At 36.5% G+C, this 19,416-nt stretch overlaps 5 protein-coding genes across 7 annotated transcripts; 2 read left to right on the top strand and 3 right to left on the bottom strand.

Annotated features, from left to right (window-relative positions):
- The first annotated feature begins 3,032 nt into the window (after positions 1-3,032).
- Positions 3,033-7,153, top strand: LOC104817855 (homeobox protein BEL1 homolog). Its single transcript, XM_010547209.1, has 4 exons — positions 3,033-4,293; positions 4,874-5,247; positions 6,240-6,300; positions 6,412-7,153. Exons 1-4 carry the CDS (start codon positions 3,430-3,432, stop codon positions 6,949-6,951), a joined length of 1,839 nt encoding a protein of 612 aa, XP_010545511.1. The 5' UTR covers positions 3,033-3,429; the 3' UTR covers positions 6,952-7,153.
- Positions 7,154-8,505: 1,352 nt separating this feature from the next.
- Positions 8,506-10,057, top strand: LOC104817848. Its single transcript, XM_010547197.2, has 6 exons — positions 8,506-8,859; positions 9,062-9,176; positions 9,342-9,423; positions 9,516-9,567; positions 9,677-9,731; positions 9,859-10,057. The coding sequence occupies exons 1-6, from the start codon at positions 8,506-8,508 to the stop codon at positions 10,035-10,037; spliced, it is 837 nt and encodes a 278-aa protein (XP_010545499.1). The 3' UTR covers positions 10,038-10,057.
- Positions 10,058-10,131: 74 nt separating this feature from the next.
- LOC104817830 (methyltransferase-like protein 23) lies at positions 10,132-13,248 on the bottom strand. 3 transcript variants are annotated; one of them, XM_010547168.1, is made up of 9 exons: positions 13,066-13,248; positions 12,856-12,960; positions 12,461-12,547; positions 12,324-12,374; positions 11,992-12,085; positions 11,821-11,905; positions 11,510-11,714; positions 11,051-11,184; positions 10,132-10,976 (listed from the first exon to the last, which is right to left on the bottom strand). In XM_010547168.1, the coding sequence occupies exons 1-7, from the start codon at positions 13,171-13,173 to the stop codon at positions 11,558-11,560; spliced, it is 687 nt and encodes a 228-aa protein (XP_010545470.1). In that variant the 5' UTR covers positions 13,174-13,248; the 3' UTR covers positions 10,132-10,976; positions 11,051-11,184; positions 11,510-11,557. The 3 variants fall into 3 exon arrangements, with proteins under 3 accessions (XP_010545470.1, XP_010545479.1, XP_010545487.1); XM_010547177.1 differs by having other exon boundaries at positions 10,132-10,973; XM_010547185.1 differs by lacking the exons at positions 10,132-10,976; positions 11,051-11,184 and having other exon boundaries at positions 11,601-11,714; positions 11,821-11,862.
- Positions 13,249-13,562: 314 nt separating this feature from the next.
- LOC104817822 (40S ribosomal protein S10-2-like) lies at positions 13,563-15,323 on the bottom strand. The gene is made up of 5 exons (XM_010547155.1): positions 15,236-15,323; positions 15,063-15,111; positions 14,521-14,803; positions 14,091-14,217; positions 13,563-13,766 (listed from the first exon to the last, which is right to left on the bottom strand). The coding sequence occupies exons 1-5, from the start codon at positions 15,236-15,238 to the stop codon at positions 13,686-13,688; spliced, it is 543 nt and encodes a 180-aa protein (XP_010545457.1). The 5' UTR covers positions 15,239-15,323; the 3' UTR covers positions 13,563-13,685.
- Positions 15,324-15,637: 314 nt separating this feature from the next.
- Positions 15,638-17,818, bottom strand: LOC104817814 (transcription factor MYB46-like). The gene is made up of 3 exons (XM_010547142.1): positions 17,587-17,818; positions 17,317-17,446; positions 15,638-16,736 (listed from the first exon to the last, which is right to left on the bottom strand). Exons 1-3 carry the CDS (start codon positions 17,717-17,719, stop codon positions 15,896-15,898), a joined length of 1,104 nt encoding a protein of 367 aa, XP_010545444.1. The 5' UTR covers positions 17,720-17,818; the 3' UTR covers positions 15,638-15,895.
- Between the last annotated feature and the right edge of the window lie 1,598 nt (positions 17,819-19,416).

The raw sequence follows: 19,416 nt of genomic DNA, 5'->3' as shown, positions 1-19,416 counted from the left end.
TCTCTCTCACACACACATATATCACATACAAATTAAACATATATATATATATATCACATTTACTTATAACTATTTGTTGTAATTCACATATCAATTTCGAATGTAACTATATATTGAGGCACACAAGTTATAAAATTTTTCTATATGAGGAGTTTATGAATCATAATAAAATTTAAACATGGACTTACACGGTTTTTTTAATGTGGTTGTGTATACTCTATTAGAGTTATAAAATTACAATCCATATATGTGGTGCTAATTAGTTTGATTTTTTTACAAAAAATAAATAAAATATAGTATTCTCTAGCTGATAAATTTCGGGAATATAATTGATTATGAATTATAGTCAAATATATGTTATATATATGATACGTGATATTTATTTAATTAGAGAAGTTTTTATCCATCAATATTCAACAAAGCAAAGTAAGCTCCTTTTGTCTCTTGTATACGTCTCTTGTGTAGTCTTTACAAGTTGGCTTGATGTTTACTAATCAATATTATCCTAAAATAACAGGTCGTAATATCAAATAAAAATTGATAAATATATAAATAAATATATAATTAATTAATCTAAAAATATGCTATTTCTACCCTTCAATAAAAATCTTTCGCTGTAACTAAAGTAAATTTTATGATTTGTTTTTTCCTGAATAAACTTGTGATGTTAATTTTTTTCTCGCCATTAATATCGATATTGTTATTAATAACGGTTATTAATTCTGATTAAGTGATTGAGAAATGGAAATTTTTAATATAAAAAAAGAAAAAAGAAAATGAGGCTGCCAGCGAAGTGAAAAAAAAAACAGAAGAAGCTGAGACACATCTGAGAAAAGCCTGAACTCAATTTCCACTTCCGGTTTTGATTTTCTCGGGATTCACATCCTTCATTTATTTATTTTTCAGCGTCTTACATGTTACTACTAGCATTATATTAAAATTACCTTTAATTATGTTAACCTATTCATATATAAAATTAATATTAACTCTATATATTTTTATAAAAATTCAATTAGTACCTTTCAGTCTTTAGATTATTATATTAGTATTTCGATAATAACTTTTCCATATTCTTTTGGTAATGGGTATTTGTATATTTTAAATAAGTTATATTTTAATATGATTTAGTTATATGGGATCTAGGTCATATGTTAGATCTGGTTATTATTCTATACGAATTTTCGAGGTTAAAACCCCAGTTTTAAAGCTCGGACTTAAATACTATATTTTATGTGGAGTTTTTCTCAAGAATAATAAAATAGTTTTTTTATAAAATATTATTTGTATTAATTAAAATGCAGCATATATATAAGAAAGAGATGGTTCCAAACAAAACGCATTATTATTTATTACCTCACGGGTAAGCGGACAATAAATTGTTACTATATTACTATATTGTTGTTGTCGTTAGTCAAATATATTGTTAATTTTTTTTTGTATGTAAAAATATATATGAAAAATGGTTTTATTCAACCAAGAGGCCGAGGGGATTAAAAATACACAAAAATCGATTTCATGGATTGAAACTACTCGAGGAACACCCGCGCCTTTATATCAACATAAAACAAAAATAATATATATATGCATGGTTGCTTGCACGAGTTAAAGAAATATCAACGTTTTTTTTTTATAACCAGGATGGTTCCCCGGTCCTTCGGTCCGACTACATCCATCTAGACCCGAGATCAGCCTTTATATAAAGAAATATCAACGTTAGTACATAGTTACAGATGGCATGTATATACACACACAGCGTACATGTTTGTGCGACCATACTCGTATATATTTTTTTTATAACGGATGGTCCCTAACTGCTACCTTTCGGGCACTGATTAGGTAAACCTCCGGCCCGAGAGCAGCCTTTGTATATTTGGTCATATAAATCCAGAAATTACCTCCCTCCCCACCAGCCAGGAATCGAACACTTAACTTCAAGGTAGAGTTACCTCCTACCCCAAGCTTGACCACTCGGCCACGATCTGTTGGGTCATACTCGTATACATGTGTTTTCCATTGTTTTTCACGAAATTCAATACGTAGGACCATATATGTATACATACACATACATGCATGTGTTTTTTGTTGTTTTTTTACGAAATTCAATACGTAGGACCATACATACATTACACATATATATCATTTTGAATTTTCTCAACGCTTTCGTGATTTCCCAACTATTGGGTCCTCGAAATTATTGAGGAAGAAAAAAAAGGGTTTGGTGGAGACACGTATATAACGCTGTTGGGATTTTTATTATAGAAGGATATTATTGTATACCTTCAATACATATAATTAGGGTTAGTACTTGTATAAATAACTCTCCTATGGTTATATAATTAGGGTTATTTATACAAGTATTAACCCTAATTATACGTATTGAAGGTACAATAATATCCTTCTATATTTATATCCACCCTAAAGTGCTCAAATCAGCTCAATAATTATACTATATAGACGTTTTGTAACTATATTATTTCGTTTTTTTTATGCCCTTCCCTTTATATGAATGGATATCCGAATTACACTTTTTTGGCATATAGAATCAAGATTACATGCACAAAACAATTAGCGATCGATTCCCTACGTACGTACCACCAACGTAGAAACCGTTTTGAATCGAGGAAGAATATGTAGACAGTTGAATTATAATTATGATTGTAACGATATAACCATAGATATAATCAATATTTTACATTTTGGAAGACAGTAAATTACGTATTTGACCCACTTGTGGGGGTAGAGAGAGAGAGAGAGAGAGAGAGTTTGATCTCATGTAGATTAGTGGAGGGAGGTCATGATCACCTCTCATCTGCTCGCTTCTGTTTTCTGAAGAGAGAGATACCCATCTGATCTTTTCTCTTCCTAGGTTTATTTTCCAATTTCATTTACCTTATTTCCCATTTTCTTTTTAAATAGTTTTTTTTTTGTTGTCCATGGTACAATATTGGAAAATCCATGTTGGTTTAATTATTAAGATTCCTTTTTTTTTTTTTTTGAATTTTCAAGTACAAAACAATTGAGAGAGGAAAAGCCACACAATCTCTTTTTCCCCTCTTCCTCTCTCTCTCCCTCTCTCCCTCATTGGCCCTTTTCTTCTTCGTCTTCGTCTTCTACTTCTCGCTCCTATTCTCTCCATTGTCACCAAAGAATAAGGTGGAAAAAAGAGCATATGTCTTTTGTCTTAACTTGCTGAAGGGCTTTGGGAGCTAATGCGTGCAATGAACCAAGCTTGATTCTTTCTTCTATATCCCCCATGATTTGGAGCCTCTGGGTTTCAAAAAAGTTTGCTTTTTTATTTTGTTTGTTGTCTCTTTTCCGCCTTTTTCAGGAGATGAGTTCTCTTGCAGATCTTTGATGAACTCCTCTTTGTAGCAAAAAAAAAAAAAGGAGTGTTTTTTTTTTTAACAATCTATCGGTTGTTCCGAAGACATGGCGAGGGATTTCTCTGCTTCTGGAGAGATTTTGTCTACCGCTAACCCAACAACAAACATTAATACGCACCATCGTCTTCATCATCAGAGTGAGATGATTCATCACATCCATGGGTTTGATGACATGAACCCATCCAATCATCACCATCACCCTCATCATAATCATGATCAGATCTTCAGCTTGAACACAAAGACGGGCTTGATAGACTTCTCCAAGCGGCAACAGCATCATCAACATCAGAGGATTAGCGTGACGAGTGGGGTTGAGGAGACAAGTGGAGGTGAGAATCTGCTTCTAGAAGATTCTACGTCCTCCATGAGATGCTGTAATGTTGTTAATCTCCCATGTGAAGTGAATGAAGAGAGACTAACAACAACAACAACAACGAGAACAAGACCAAGCCAAGGCCTTTCCCTTTCTCTCTCCTCATCCAACCCTACAAGCATCAGTCTCCATTCCTTTGAACTCAGACCACATACCGCACGACAAGGGTATTTTGGGAAAACTCACAATAATCTCCAGCATACCCAGATGGTGATGAACAACAACAGCCATCATCATCATCACCAGGATCAGTTCCAGATTTTGAGATCAAAGTATCTGATTCCCGCCCATGAGATTCTTAATGAGTTTTGCAGCCTCGGAACCAAAGAAAGTGATGAAGCGATCATCACGATGGTGATGAAGCAGAAGAACCAAAAGGTAAAGCAACAGCTAAAACAGTGGGAGGGTAATGATAACAAGGATAATCATGATGCGTCAGCAAGTGCTTCTTCAAGAAAACATGTTCCACCACTTCACTCTCTTGAGTTCATGGAACTGCAGAAGAGAAAAGCCAAGTTACTCTCCATGCTTGACGAGGTACACAACCACAAAAGGCATATGTATATACATATATACATGTATATGTATGATTATACACTTCTCTATAACTCAAAAAATTTCATGGGTCATTCAGATATCTATCTTTTTCGATTGATAATAAGAGAGAACTTCCAACCAAAGAAAATTCTGTTCAATATATGTACAAATACAAGATGTAAATTTAAGTATATTGTAATTAAAAAGTTTCATTTTTTTAACGTGAGAACGAACAAACTACTTGCTGGATCGAAATTGGACCCTTTCTTTTTGTTCGTTTCGAAAACCTAAACATGATCGTCACCCACATCTCTTGTATAAACAAAAAGAACATATTTTTTAAAAAATTGTTATCCTTCGTTTCGCCATTAAAATTGATCAATAAGTGATTTTGTTCCTCCTTTAAATTTTTTTTGCTTTGACCTAAATCTGTGACTTTGGGGACCTCCCATATTAATAGCAATCAATATCATCAAAACAATTTTTTCTCTTGTTGATAAACATATATGTATATATATACATACACACACACGGGTGTGAATTGTGATCGCTGATTCTCGATATGAAACCAACGGTGTAGATTGACAGGAGATACCGCCACTACCGCGACCAGATGAGAGCGGCCGTGGCTGCGTTTGAGGCCGCTGCCGGAATCGGAGCGGCCGAAACGTACACCGCGTTAGCGGCAAAGGCGATGTCGAGGCATTTCCGGTGCCTGAGGGACTGCGTGGTGGGTCAGATTGAGGCGATGGGGGAGAGACAAGATCCGGTGGCTCCTGGGACGACACGTGGTGAAACGCCGCGTTTGCGTTTGCTAGATCAGGCGTTTCGGCAGCAGAAAGTGTACCGCCAACTGAGTCTAGTGGAGGCTCATCCTTGGCGGCCGCAGCGCGGTTTGCCTGAAAACGCGGTTTCAATCCTGAGGGCTTGGCTTTTCGAACATTTTCTTAACCCGTAAGTCATTTCATATAATATATACGTCCCTACACTTAACATATTTTTTACATATATATATATATATGTAAGCAAGTAATTTTTTTCAACTTTTATAATATATTCGCATTTATCTATAGGTGGAATATATATATATATATAGATATAGATATAGGTTAGATAATTTTTGAGGACGATGAAAAGATATTGAGGTTGACAAGACAAGAACAGGACATATCCTTCATTCTCATAATTGCATAGCTTTCTTCGCTATTGCATCATTGGTCTGAAAGTTTTGTGTACAAACAGATGTACAAATACATATAGACTATATATATATAATAATAATAATAAATGATTTTGTGAAATTTTTTCTTATAGAGATTGTACAGATAGGGGTGGGTGAAATGAAAGACATAAATAGAGAAGAGAACAAAGTCGATATAGAGAGGGAATCAATGTTCTTTCCCCACCTTGTTATTTTTTTAAGAAAAATATTTATTATTTCTAGTAGTTTTTTTTTTTGTTAAAATATTATTTCTAGTTTACATTTTTACCAAAAAAAAAAAGATAGTATTTCTAGTGGTTCATAACTAACTACATTATTACTTTAGTTCCTGCTTCTGTATAATGTGTTTTTTTGACTTGTCTCCATCATTTCCCTAACATCGCCCAAACATCAAAAACATTTTGTTAGTTTCTACCAAACACTTCTATTATTACATATATATATATATATATATATATATATATATATATATATGCATTTATTATTCTTCAATCATCATTTTTTTTCTCAAAATAACAAAAAGGACATTATTGCCAAACTAGTTATGCTGCTTGAAAATCATTGCTTTCATACAAAAGCCTCAACACAATATTTTTTTATATATATTCAATATAACATATTCGTGGGAAAAAAATTTCCATGGAAATCGATTCTTTTTTATCTAATTTTTTTAGATAAAAATTTCGAGTTTTTTTTTGTAATATATAATCCAATTGTTTGCCAGATATCCGAGCGATGTCGATAAGCACATATTAGCACGTCAAACCGGTCTCTCGAGAAGCCAGGTACGAGTAATTTCATCTATTCTCTCACACAGAAAATACATGAGATTTGTGAATGATACGATTAAATAATCGATACCCTTTTGGCTCAACATGTCGAAAATGTCGGTGTAGGTATCGAATTGGTTCATCAATGCAAGAGTTAGACTGTGGAAGCCGATGATTGAAGAGATGTACTCAGAAGAAACAAGAGGAGAACGAAACGGCAACATCATCAACCGCCAAGAAAACGTCATGTTAACCGACCCGAAACCCGAACCGAACCCGATGATCCGGGTCGACCCGGAATCTCTCTCGTATATGATCACAAACCCTAATACTAAAATCTCACAGAGCCACCGGCAAGGAGCGACGCCGTTCGGGTCAACTTTTGACTTTTCATCGTACGGTCACCAGGCTGTGACGTATGCCGGTGACAGCTCCAACCAGGGCCTCGAGGAAGGGACACGTGGCGTGTCTTTGACGCTGGGGTTGCAGCGTCACAACGGTAACAGCGGCGTGAGTTTAGCATTCTCGCCGGCGGCTTCACTTTTCTACGGAGATTGCCAACAAGGGTCGGTCCAATATTCGACTGCGATGTTGGATGGTGATGAAAGCCAGAATTTGCCTTACAGGAACTTGATCGGCGCTCAATTGCTTCATGACATTGTTTAATTATGGTTGGATCGAATTTTAAAGTTTTTCTTCAAAAGTATTAGACTAGACCGAATCGGTTATCGACCGGTTCGATTAGATAACCGACATCGGTTTTGAAAATTGATAGTCAAATTTGATTGGGCGGGGGGTACATAGATATGACCGTACAACCTTCTTTTTGGTTTCTTTTTGAAGTGGATGGTTTAGTTTTTCGGTTATCTATTTTCAATGAATTATTTTTTGTTTTGAAAATAATTTTATCGTTACAAAAACTTACCCATGTCACGGCGTAAAATTTGTAGAAATTATGGAATTTTTTTATTGGTCGATATTTGAGAAATTTGTGCTTTTATTGAGATTTAAATATTACCGGAATATGGTCCAGAAGGTGTGTGTGATTAATGAGGAAAGGCATATGGTGTAAGTGATTGGCCCACGTCTTTCGATATATCATTCACGTGGTCCAATATCTTGGAGTATATCCTCTGCATATACGTACATACTCACTGTATGGTCTCTCATAGGCCATAAACCTTGGAGGAGAGAGTTTAAAAAAACATAGGTTTATTTGGGCCATTATACAAAATACTCTTAATTTACTACTTTGACTTCAACACGTATCCTTCTTCTAACTGTGATCATGTGATCAAAAATATAGTGTGATCACGTATTGATTACTCATAACTTAAATTTATGATGTTTTAATCAAATGAATAGTAAAATATACAAGGTATGAACATAATGAATTAGTATGATCACCATAATTTAACATTATAATCAATAAAATCAAAATGTGACCGCACTATATTTTGGGTCATAGTTAGAGAAAGGTAAATGAAGTAAAAATAGCAAAATAATGATATTTTTGATATAATGCCTATTTTATTGTGAAAAAATATATAAAAAACCATAGGTTAAGTTGATTACATATTTTCAATTTGGTCCGTATGGATTTTTTTTAAAATTCTAATCCGTAGAAAATTCGTTGAGGTAGAATAATTGCGTGGGCGTAATGGGCCTAAATTGGGTAAAAATAAAAACAAACGGGCCTACGAGATGAAGCTTATTTAAAATCCAAGCTCAGACCTAGATATGACGAAACCCAATTATTAAATAAATAAGCACGCGCAGATGATGCGCGTGGTTTCCACATCCCTAATATCGTGGACTAGTCCACAGAAATCGGCAGAAATAGCTTATTTGACACATTGGCGCGCGTGGAGAAATTTTTCATTTTCTTCCTCTTTATTTTTCAATTTTTTTTTTAAAAAAAAAACAGAGCCATCCTTGAATTAGACGGGAAATTAGATTTCGATTGCCGGAATGTTTTTTTTTAAAAATTATTTTTGGGTAATATATCATGTGCATAAACCGAACAAAACCAATCAGGACTAATGGTATATATAGAGAATCAATTAAACCGGTTAAAAACCCAAAGTTGGAATTTCTTGCAGATCAAGGCAATTAAAGAATATTAAGGTTAAAACAAGAAGAAAAGAACCTTGCATAACATTTTCACACATTTAAATAAGACAAATCACAATATTCTTTACCCAACCCCTAAATCGTGATATGGCCTCCACTGTCGAATTTTCCGGTCGATCTATCATCCAAACCCTAAACAACAGAAGCCTCCGATTTGAACCCGGTTTGGCTTTGAAGAGATTTCCCCGGTCCAAACCGGTTCAAAGAAAGACCAAGTGTACGTACGCAGCAACATGCAGAACCGGCCGGGAAAATTCCGGTTTAGTGGTTTCATCTTTGGGAGAAAAACATCATGGGTCGAGTCCGGTTTCAGGGTACGATGTGGTTATGAAGTTTTATTCGTCTATCAACAATAAGAATCAAGATCTATTGCGCAATTGTTTCGCCCACGACTGCTATATCGATGATTTCTCCTTCCCCAAACCTTTCCGAGGAAAGCGGGTAAGATTCCTATATACACCTATACATGTATATAGTTATATACTCAGTTATATGTGTATATGAACGTAATATTTATGTATTAATTTAGTTATATGTTTTACACATATGCATATACACATTTCTGCATGCTTTTTATATGTGCGTATATATATATATATATATATATGAAGAATGACGATATGAATTTACGTTCATATCGCAGGAAACTATGAAATTCTATGAACAACTCGTCACGAGTATGGGACAAAACGTGAAGTTCTGTGTGGAAAATGTTTGCGAAGGAGACGGATATACGGCTGCTGTGAATTGGCACCTTGGTTGGTATATCTGTAAACCGTCATTTTTTTATATTTAACAAAAAAAAAACAATTGCCAAATTATTTAATCAGATTTTATAATTTCCCCAACTAAAAGTAGCACGTGTCCAATTATTAATGTGTTGGTTCACTTTAACAATTACGACTGTTATGTGATGTTGGAAGAATGGAAAGGGCGAAATATTCCCTTTACAAGAGGATGTAGTTTCTACGAATTCGCAGAAGAAGGTGGAGAAATGGTTATAAGGTAACATCTATAACTATAATCTCTGAAATTATCTAAATAATATAAGATTATATATATATACATACACATGAATTTTGTCACTATGTTATCAGGAATGCAAGGATTTTAATTGAATCGCCGATCAAACCAGGAGGGATTGTTCTGGTAAGCTTGTAATTTTCTAAGAATATCATGCAAAATTGAAAGTTTTTTCGTATTATTGTTATAAGTTTTGTTTTTCATTTTCATTGTTGTTCTGAAAATGTTTTTTCAGACCCTTTTGAAGAACATAACATTCCTCTTTGACGAATTCCCAAAAGCAGCTGAATGTAAGTTTTATAGTTTTTTTAATACAAACAAATAAAAATTAAATAAATATACTATTTCAATATCACAATGCAGCTCTTATACATGTTATAGTGACTATTCTTTTCCTATAAAATTGGACATTTGCAGGGTTTTTGGAGAAACCATATGCTATAATCCAAGTGATATTGAGAATATATGGTCTGATTTTCGCGCCGTTTGTAAAAAATATAATGGAAGGCTACCTGAAGCTATTGAACTTAGTGGCAGAGTTCATCTTGCTGACGTTGAAAATTATCATCAAAATCCGAAGCTTCTTCTCCAAATAGAGTGTTTCTTTTACTGAAAATTATAGATTTTTCACTGTATTTTATACATTTAGCATATGTTTTAAATTGTAACGTTAATTTAAATAACGAGACATCAAACTCTAGAGATGATATTTTCAGAAGCAAGTGTACGATTTTCCGAAATTCTCCCTTAATTGCCAATATTAACCCCACAGTAAATTTACTGATCCTTCTCCTCACCTAACGAACAAACACACACACACACACACACTCAAGAATTCTCCAGTAATCGAAGCCCATCTGAGGTCTTAATCTGAGGCATCCAATTGAAAAAAATAAAGGGGAAGAAGAGCTCGAAAGGTGCAGCAATGGCGGGTGTTGAGAAGGAGACATTCGCATTCCAAGCAGAGATCAATCAGCAACAGAGAGATCTTCCTCCGTGAACTCACCAGCAACTCCTCTGATGTTCGTGTATTTCTTCTGAAATGGGGCTGGAGGTCATTGGGTATATCGCAGGCTTTGGCCAAAATCCGATTCGAGAGCTTAACATACAGAAGCAAGCTCGATCTCTTCATCCGGCTTCTCCCCGACAAAACCAACAACACCTTGTCCATCATCGACAGGATTTTACTGTTTCATATCCCAAAGATCGTAGCTTTCATTCGTTTTCTTTCTTTTCTTTTTTTGACGGGATGGCTTTTGCTTCTGCGTTATATAATAGATCTGGTCAACAATTTGGGAACGATCGCAAGGTCGGGAACGAAGGAGTTCATGGAGGCAATACAAGTAGGAGCAGACGTAAGCATGATCGGTCAGCTCGGTGTGGGGTTTTACTCAGTATGTCTGGGAGTCTCAAGCCGATGGTTCTTTCACTGTCACTAGGGATGTGAACGGTGACCCCCTGGGAAGAGGAACCAAAATTACTCTCTACCTCAAGGCTCAAAGAGACCGGTGGCGACGATGATGTTGAGATGCCTGCTGCGTTGAAGGAAGAAGGGAATGAGGAGCCCAATATGGAGGAAGTTGACTGAATAATAAATGATTAAATATACCTGAGACGACCAAAACACTGAGTGCTGCGATTTCAAGGTGATATTATGGTGGTGGTGTCTTCGGTGTGTGTCTTGTCTTTGTCCCGTATGGCCCCTTTGTGACTGTAATAATGCCGTCTTTGTCTCTTTTCTTACTGTGGCATGTAGAGAGAGAAGAAATAAATATTTGAATCTTGATACGGACCTAACCAAGAATACCACAACTAAACATTTGAATATGAACGATGGATTCAAAATACCACAAGAGAGTTGCATTGTCACATGCGTATGCAAGTGAATGTAGATGGGAAGACGCAGCAAAAGCCAGAGCACAAACAAAAATGACTAGATAGTATTCAAAGAGAAGGTGGGTGTAGTATAATGAGAATTCTAGCCATATTCCCCTGTATATTCATGCTTGATCACGTCTAAAGTACAGGACTAGGGATTATCTTATAAAAGAATGAATGTTATATATACCTCAGACGAGTGGTTTACTACTGTTCCATCAACATGTTTGATCAGGCCCTAAGCATCTGATTTAGAACCTGATACGATTTCTGCCAACTGAATGTTTCCGCCAAGTGCGGATAACTTGTGAGGTGGCAAGAACGAGAAGCCATCTAGAAGTTTAACGCACTTTAGGCCCCATTTAACCATCAGGAACTCGATAAGATGATGCCCACTGCGAATTGCTCCCATGAAAAGCAAAGACAAATGAGATAGCAGGTATCGCCAGTATAGCATAGGCACTACACTGCCACGATGATGAAAGAACAAGAAGTTCATACCTCCTATTGTGATAGGTGGTGATGAAAACTGAATCTGGAGAACTGTGGAGCAGAAATGCCACGGTAGCAAAGAGATCATCAAATGCTACACAGAACATAGGTTCAATTCACAATTGACCCATGCTAATGATAATAAACACGATAGAAGCTAAGAGAAGATAATGAATTTACCGCTTGAATCATACAACACATCAGCCCCTAGTATAATGCCTGGACGCAAGTCAAATATCGGTGCATCCCAGATTCCCCACGTCAGACCCATAATCTGCAAATTATACTCAATTAATTGATAAAAAGCTTACTTTCAGAAGTTTCAGATAAGGAATGAGACGGGAGACAAAGAAAATGGCAAAGAGAATTGATCCCATTACACACTCTTAGACAAGCCGGTCATATCTCAAAGGTACATCACAGTTAGTGCACAGACAAATAACGATCTCAGCTGACGAGTCCAATAACTAATAATACAGGTGTGGTAAAGTAGAAAGATGAGAAGAGTTTACATTGCAGTTCAGGTCATTCAGCTTACACACTCTTCTCATATTCTCCAGAACCTGCAAATGTATAGACAGAATAACCATTGGAATCACAATTCTTGAACCAAAACACGGAAACTTCCCAACATACAAACGTAATTCACCTCTGGTCTGCTCGAGTCATCGGTCAGCGTGACATTTGCCCCAACCTTTGCGGCTATTAAGCCAGGCAAGGAAGTGCCAGCACCAAGCTGCAAACCCACCACCAAAATTTGCATCAACATCAATAGCATTATCGGATTACAACAAATACGAACATTATATTTTTCTAATCAAATAGTAAGGTCAACTAAGAGGACATATATCATGTCTGATGTATACACATTAGCTCAGACACAGGAAAAAAAATACAACTAATGACGTTGTTAAGAAGCAAACCAACAGCAAAAATCACCAGTGATCTTGAGGGTTTGAAACATGCAAAGTACTGTGATTCTTAGCAATTTGATGTATTCGATAAGCTTTGTGCGAATCGCTAATCTCAATTCTGAGTCTCTACCTCGAGAACACTAGAACCCTGAAATCGCGATCTCTGCTGCCAAACATACTCCGCGAGGATAATGCTACACGGCCAAACAAACAGCCCGTATTCTTCCTTCATGTTCTACAAACGATAAAACAGGACAAAGAGACAGCGAATGCGTCGATGAATTCGAGATCAGTCGCCATAGTTCCGGTGACGAGAAACTCAAGAGATTGAGATCAATACCTCGATGATAGAGACTGAGAAGGCAGGTTCCGAGTCGCCGTCGACGGAGAAAACATGCTGAGAGATCGTAGTCATGTCGGAAACTTCTTCGCCGTCTGAATTCTCCATCGCCACCGAAATGGACAAAATAGAATCTCGCAACAGTCGCTCGCTCCCACGGGCGGAAGAAAAACGGAAAGAGCACCAATGAACACTCCAGTAGAAACAGAGGCTTTGTTAGGCCTAAAGGCTATTGTAGCTAAACGCACATTTTTTACGGTACCTAAAATCCAAATGGGGCAATACAACAAATATCTACACCAATTACAAAATTATTAAATTAATATAATGGGCGTATATATCCGCAGTCCGCACATATACCCGAAAATTAAAGCAATTTAAAAAGTTCTAACTTTTTCGTTGAAAACATGAAGTTAATGACAGTATTAACATTATTTTAACAGCTAATATTCTCATAAATTCAAAAGTGGTAAACTTTATGAGATCAAAGAAGAAGATGATTTCAACAAAATCCAATATCAATCAAACTATAGTCAAAAACAATGAGAATTGAACTGCTACTACAGAGCTGCAATTAATAACTTGAGACAAAAAAAAGGGTATTGTTTTTTTTTTGTTCTTCAAGGAAGACCAGATCCTGTGGCCGGACCAGCACCATAGCCACCAGCTCCACGGCCGAATCCTGGCCTAGCTCCCGGTCCCTGCATTTTATTCATCCAAAAGATTCAGACACGAAGGTTAATTTTATATATACTGATAAGGTAAAACATGAATCAAGAACTGTTAAGGCCGATGTTTATGTCGCTGCAAACACGAAACTCGTTTCATAAAGGACAGATGGTCATAGAGGAGAGGCAATGCATAGAAATCCAGAGATAAGAGACAACTTTCAACCCAAGTAATATACTGACCGAACTAACGGAACTTAGTATTATTACATAGAAATGTTAATCCGTAACAACTCAAGAGCCCTAGAAAAAACATGCGATGTTAAGTTGGCGGAAGATAAGGAAGATAGACATTACCCTGAAAGAAGGTTGGTAGTCAGCAGGAGCTCCACCCTTGTCACCGAAATCTCCGCCGGACCTGGGACCTCCACGGTAACCATCCCTGTCGCCGAATCTCCTCTCACCCTCAAAGCGAGGCGGACCACTGAAAAAGAAATTAAAGAGATAAAATCCATATCGTCAACCCATTTATATTCTGCAATTAACTAGGCAACATGCATTTCAGCAGAGCAAACTCATAAAGGAAGATAAGCTCCTTCTGAAGAGGAATATACAGACATCTCATGAGTTAAGGCGGGGACAAACTTTTACTAGAAAGCAAAAGCAGTAAACTTTTAGACCCCCGAGTCCCCAACTAAGATGCAAACAAAGGGTAGTATGCACTAGAATCTTTTGTGCATCGAAAACAGAAATCCGGATAACAATTCAAGAGGGAGCAGATAATTACCGGGGGCGGTCACCAGGGGGGGCACCCATGGGTCTGCCAGCCGGTTTTTGCTGCTTCTTCAAGGTGGCAGGAACAATCTCAGATGGGAGATTGAGGTAAGTCCTGAGGAAGGTAATGCCTTCGTTGGTGAGGTACCAGTAGTAGTGCATCCATGCGAAAGTCTCACGCACATATTCCTTGGACTTGAAACTCTGCATCAACTTTATCACCTGAAGATTCGGAACACCCTCGACCAAGGGATGTTGCTGCAAATTGTAGTCCTTCTTGGCAAACAATACACCCTCTGTCAAAATCAACCACAAGCACAAGTCATTATACTGAATCACGAACGGCATTGTCCTTGATAACTAAACCAACTTGATAGCCGCATCTAATTTGCGTGTGCACACATAGATAGAATACATATACACTGAAATCGCGTAATCTGACTGATCACACAACTAATGTGCAATAATAGGACATAAACAGCAGTTCAGAATATGCATATACGTAGGTAGACAAATAAGTATCAAAGCGAAGAAGATCCTAACAGAATGCGGTACCTTTGAAGAGGTATTTGGAGATCTCGCGCCGGTTCTTCTCTGAAATAATCTGGAAGTACGAGAAAAGGCACGAGGCAGAGAGTAAGAAACACCGAACTCGAATTTTCTATCGAATTTTCCCCAAATCCAAGGAGAATGCCATATGCAAACAGAAGAGCAGAGGAGACATTTACCATGGTTGCTGCGAGATCGCTAGAGGAGGCGACGGAGACGTGCAGGCTCCTGTGAGCTTCTCTTGGCTAATCTTATCGCAAAACCGGAGAGAAACCCTAATTTTAGAGAAGCGTCGGTTCTTATAGCAAGTTTATTTAGTGGTTTGGGATTACTACAGTGGGCCTAGTAATAGGCCCAACCATAACTTTATTTTTTTTTTATTTTGGCCCACGTCAAGCTTAATCATATATTATTCGCGTTATTTGATTCATGAATCATAGACCGTTTCTACGTATATTATTATTATTATTATTATTATTATTATTATCCAACACACCAACGAAATAACAAATGCATGGAATACGACGCCGTATTAATGAACTTCACCTTCATCATCAACCTTGCTTGCTCCCTATATTTTTTTTCCCTTTTATTACATCACCATCGATATTATTTTTTTCGGCAAACCCCAAAAAGAAAAACAAGGAAAATCCCGTTACATCAATAACAGGAGTTAAGTACATATTCACAAACATTTCCTCCTGAAAAAAAATCTCAACACTCTTCATCACCAAAAAAAAAAACCCAAAACCAAACTCCAAAATGAAATAAAGGAAACAATTAGAAAGAAAGATGGATGATATATACTGTGTTTCTCTATCATGGAAATAGACGTTAACTTAAAACGACGAAGGAAAGGACGAAGACAGCACGGAGTGATCCGTGTCCCCAAGAAGAGAAGAAGATCCTTCCACGTTGATGTTAAGGTTGTCCCAAAATAGAAAGTTCGGACATTGTTGCGAAGAATGATCTATCCACTGAACATCGTAGCTCATCAGTTCTTGCCTTTTCAGGCATTCGAACACCGTCAAATCCCCATCTTGAACATTGCTATTGTTACCGGTCGACGGGACAATATTATCCACATTGCCCTCTACCAAAGCCGCCGGTATGTTGTAGCTTGAGTTGCATAACGATGGATCATTGAAGTGGTTTGGTGTTATTGTCGGAACTTGGAACTGTTCTTGATGAGGTTGATTGAGATTCCATATATCGTTGGAGGTAACTCCTCGATCCTCGGCTCCTTTTCCTCCTCGTGTTTCGTGATCCGAGTTCTTTTCATTGTTAGTGATAGAGAACATACCTTCTAGGATCGGGAGCGTTGCGTCCACCGTGAAGAGAGGGGGTTGAGGATGAGAGAATATGGTTTCTTGATGATGATGTGATGTTTTTACGGTCATAACTTCTTGATTGTTTCCCGGGTTTAGAAGATCGCGAGATTTCATGAAATCGCCGAAATGTAGGTAGTCTACACTCGATGTCGTCGTGGCCGCGGTCGTGACAGCAACGGTAGCAGGAGAGGAGGTAGTGGAGATCGTGTTTGTGACCGCGATGGATGACTGAGGAACATGATGATGATGATGATGCGGCTTTCGTATCTTTTTCTTGATCCATGAATTCCAATAGTTTTTAATCTCGTTATCAGTTCTTCCAGGCAAATGGGTTGCAATGTGAGCCCACCTAAAAATAACATTTTGTATGAGTGATGATTTGAAACAATGTATTGATTACAATCATTCAAAATAAAAAATGAGAATCATATATTCTTATATAGATGCATATTTATATATATATATATATATATATATATATATGTAATCGCGTTTTGAAAATGCTAAGAAAGAAAGAAAAAAAGTATCTTGAAGTGCACTACTACTAGTAGGAGGAACAAGTAGACAAATATAGACAGGAGGTGAATGAAAATACACGTCAAGATCCTATAGGAGTCTATATATATTTTAAGATTGTTTTTTAGTAAAGTGCGTATATATATATATATATTTTAAGATTGTTACTTAGAAAGGATGGAAAATTAAGACATAAAACACTTTTACATGCGAGTGTGCATCATTTACCGTAGATGAATTTTTAGTGTCTATATATATTCTTTTTCATAACCATGTACTATATATAATACAAGAAATTAATCCATGAAAATCATCTTTTTCAGATGCTAATTCACACGTCGGCATGCGTGATGTGTATATATGTATGTATGTATGTATGTGTATGATCGTTAATTAGGGTAATGAAAATGAACCTGTTCCCCACAACTCCATGAAGGCTAATGATCAGCTTCTCTTCCTCGGGAGTGAACCTCCCTCTTCTTATGTCGGGTCGCAGATAATTAATCCATCTCAACCTGCAACTCTTTCCGCATCTTTGGAGCCCTAAATCGAGAAAACTTCAAACTAAACAAAAACACATGCATGCATATACATGTGGTTGTATGTATATATATATATATATATATACACACACACACACATAGACATTGATAATCAGACAGAGAGATGAAAGATTCAAGGACCTGCTTTCTCAGGGACTTCACTCCAACACCCATAGCCATGAGTAGTGATATACCTAATGAGCTTCTCATCTTCCTCCGGAGACCACAGCCCTCTCTTCACCTTCTGCTGGTTGCAGCAAGAGTGATGACCCATTTTTTTGTAATCAATTAAGTAACCTAATTAAGTAATTAACTAATTATTCACAATAATTAATATCTTAATCAGTGAGAATAGAATCCCTCTTTATTAGGGTTCTTGTGTTGTTTGGGTTTTTTTTTTGGTGGAGTTAATGTACCTGGAGAGCGGAGAAGTATAAAGGCGGGATCAAATGGGCCGACAAAACGAAACCCGCGGTCGGCTCCACGGGTGGGGCCCGAGATATTTCTTCCTTGATCTAACCCTAAAACGACATCTCATCGGTTCGTGTTTCATGTTGTGTTTTATTATTATTATTATAATGTACGTAGAAAGTTTATTTATATATATATATATATATATATATATTGGTTAGTAGTAACTGTAGTATCACGTTAGCACTTTGTTAACATTTTGTTTACGGACCCTTCTTTCTCCTGCAGAAGCTTTGCCGGTTGTTCCTCATATTCTCTCTCTCTACACTACACGTATATGCGGGGGTATGATTTCAGAAACTGATATATTAATTAAATTACTGAATCTTGTACAGTAATTGAACCGGAATTAAAACCCATATTTTATTCTTAATTATGAAAAAATTGTACCCATGCCCATGCGTTACAAAAAAACTCATACACACACATATATATATACACACACAATTGTTAGGGTTCATTTGTGATATTTTTTTTTTTGGATAATCCGGAAGTTCACCAGACATTTGGCCCGACTACGTCTCCCAGAAGATCGGAAAAACCCAGGTGAATGTTCATCCCCACGCTTGGGTTTGAATCCAGGATAAGAGTATACTTTGCATGTTATCTCACCACTAGGCCATCGTTAATAAACTATGGCTATCTTATAGGAATCAACCCATGTTTTTTTAATCAAATACTAATGAATTCTATGAAGTACATATTGTGTTATACGAAGGCAAGAAAATGTGACAAAGTAACAATTGACAAAATCGGAGTAAACCCATCATCAAGGATTCTTTTGTCTGGCAGTAACTAAACAAAGAGATCAGTAAATGTTTGAATAGGAGCATAGAACATATATAAAAACATGTTTATTCTATGTGACTAGTGTGCATTGAAAGAAACATAAAAAGTTTTCAAACTGAAATTATTATTACAAAGGAGAAGTCAACATTTTCTTCTTTCTCTATTGGTTATTGTACGTCCAAAAATATGAAGCTTTTTCAAATATATAATGATAATAACTGCAAGTATTAGTCTTCCATTTAGTTAGGAGACATATCGAGAAATGAAATCGCTTGCTTTAGAATTCTCGCTTAATACCTATAAACTACATATATGTATGTATGTATATATGTACACGCACACACACAATCCGTTGCTTTGAGATGCTAAAAAAGGATACGTCATCATCTAGACGCTCTTTTAATATGTCCTAAAATAGTATCCTGACTACATAACTAACATGAGGACCGGAGAATTGTTGCTCAAGGTATTTATACATGTTTGTCGGTGTGCACGTACGTATATATACACGGTTGCGAATACGTACATATGCAAATATACATATATATAAACACACGTATATAAATTTATATAATGTATATTTTGTGATATTGAGGATGTCATTTCATCGTATACCGGAACTATCCATATGATGAAAGCCTATCAGGAGAGCAACTTGTAAATGAACTTCACAGTCGTAAAAAAGAATATTGATCTCGAAACAATTGTTCG

The sequence above is a fragment of the Tarenaya hassleriana genome, unplaced genomic scaffold (assembly GCF_000463585.1).
Source record: "Tarenaya hassleriana unplaced genomic scaffold, ASM46358v1 Cleome1, whole genome shotgun sequence".
NCBI classification, from domain to species: Eukaryota; Viridiplantae; Streptophyta; class Magnoliopsida; order Brassicales; family Cleomaceae; genus Tarenaya; species Tarenaya hassleriana.
The sequence above is the reverse complement of the archived record's forward strand: the minus strand, read 5'-3'. Positions and strand labels throughout refer to the sequence as shown.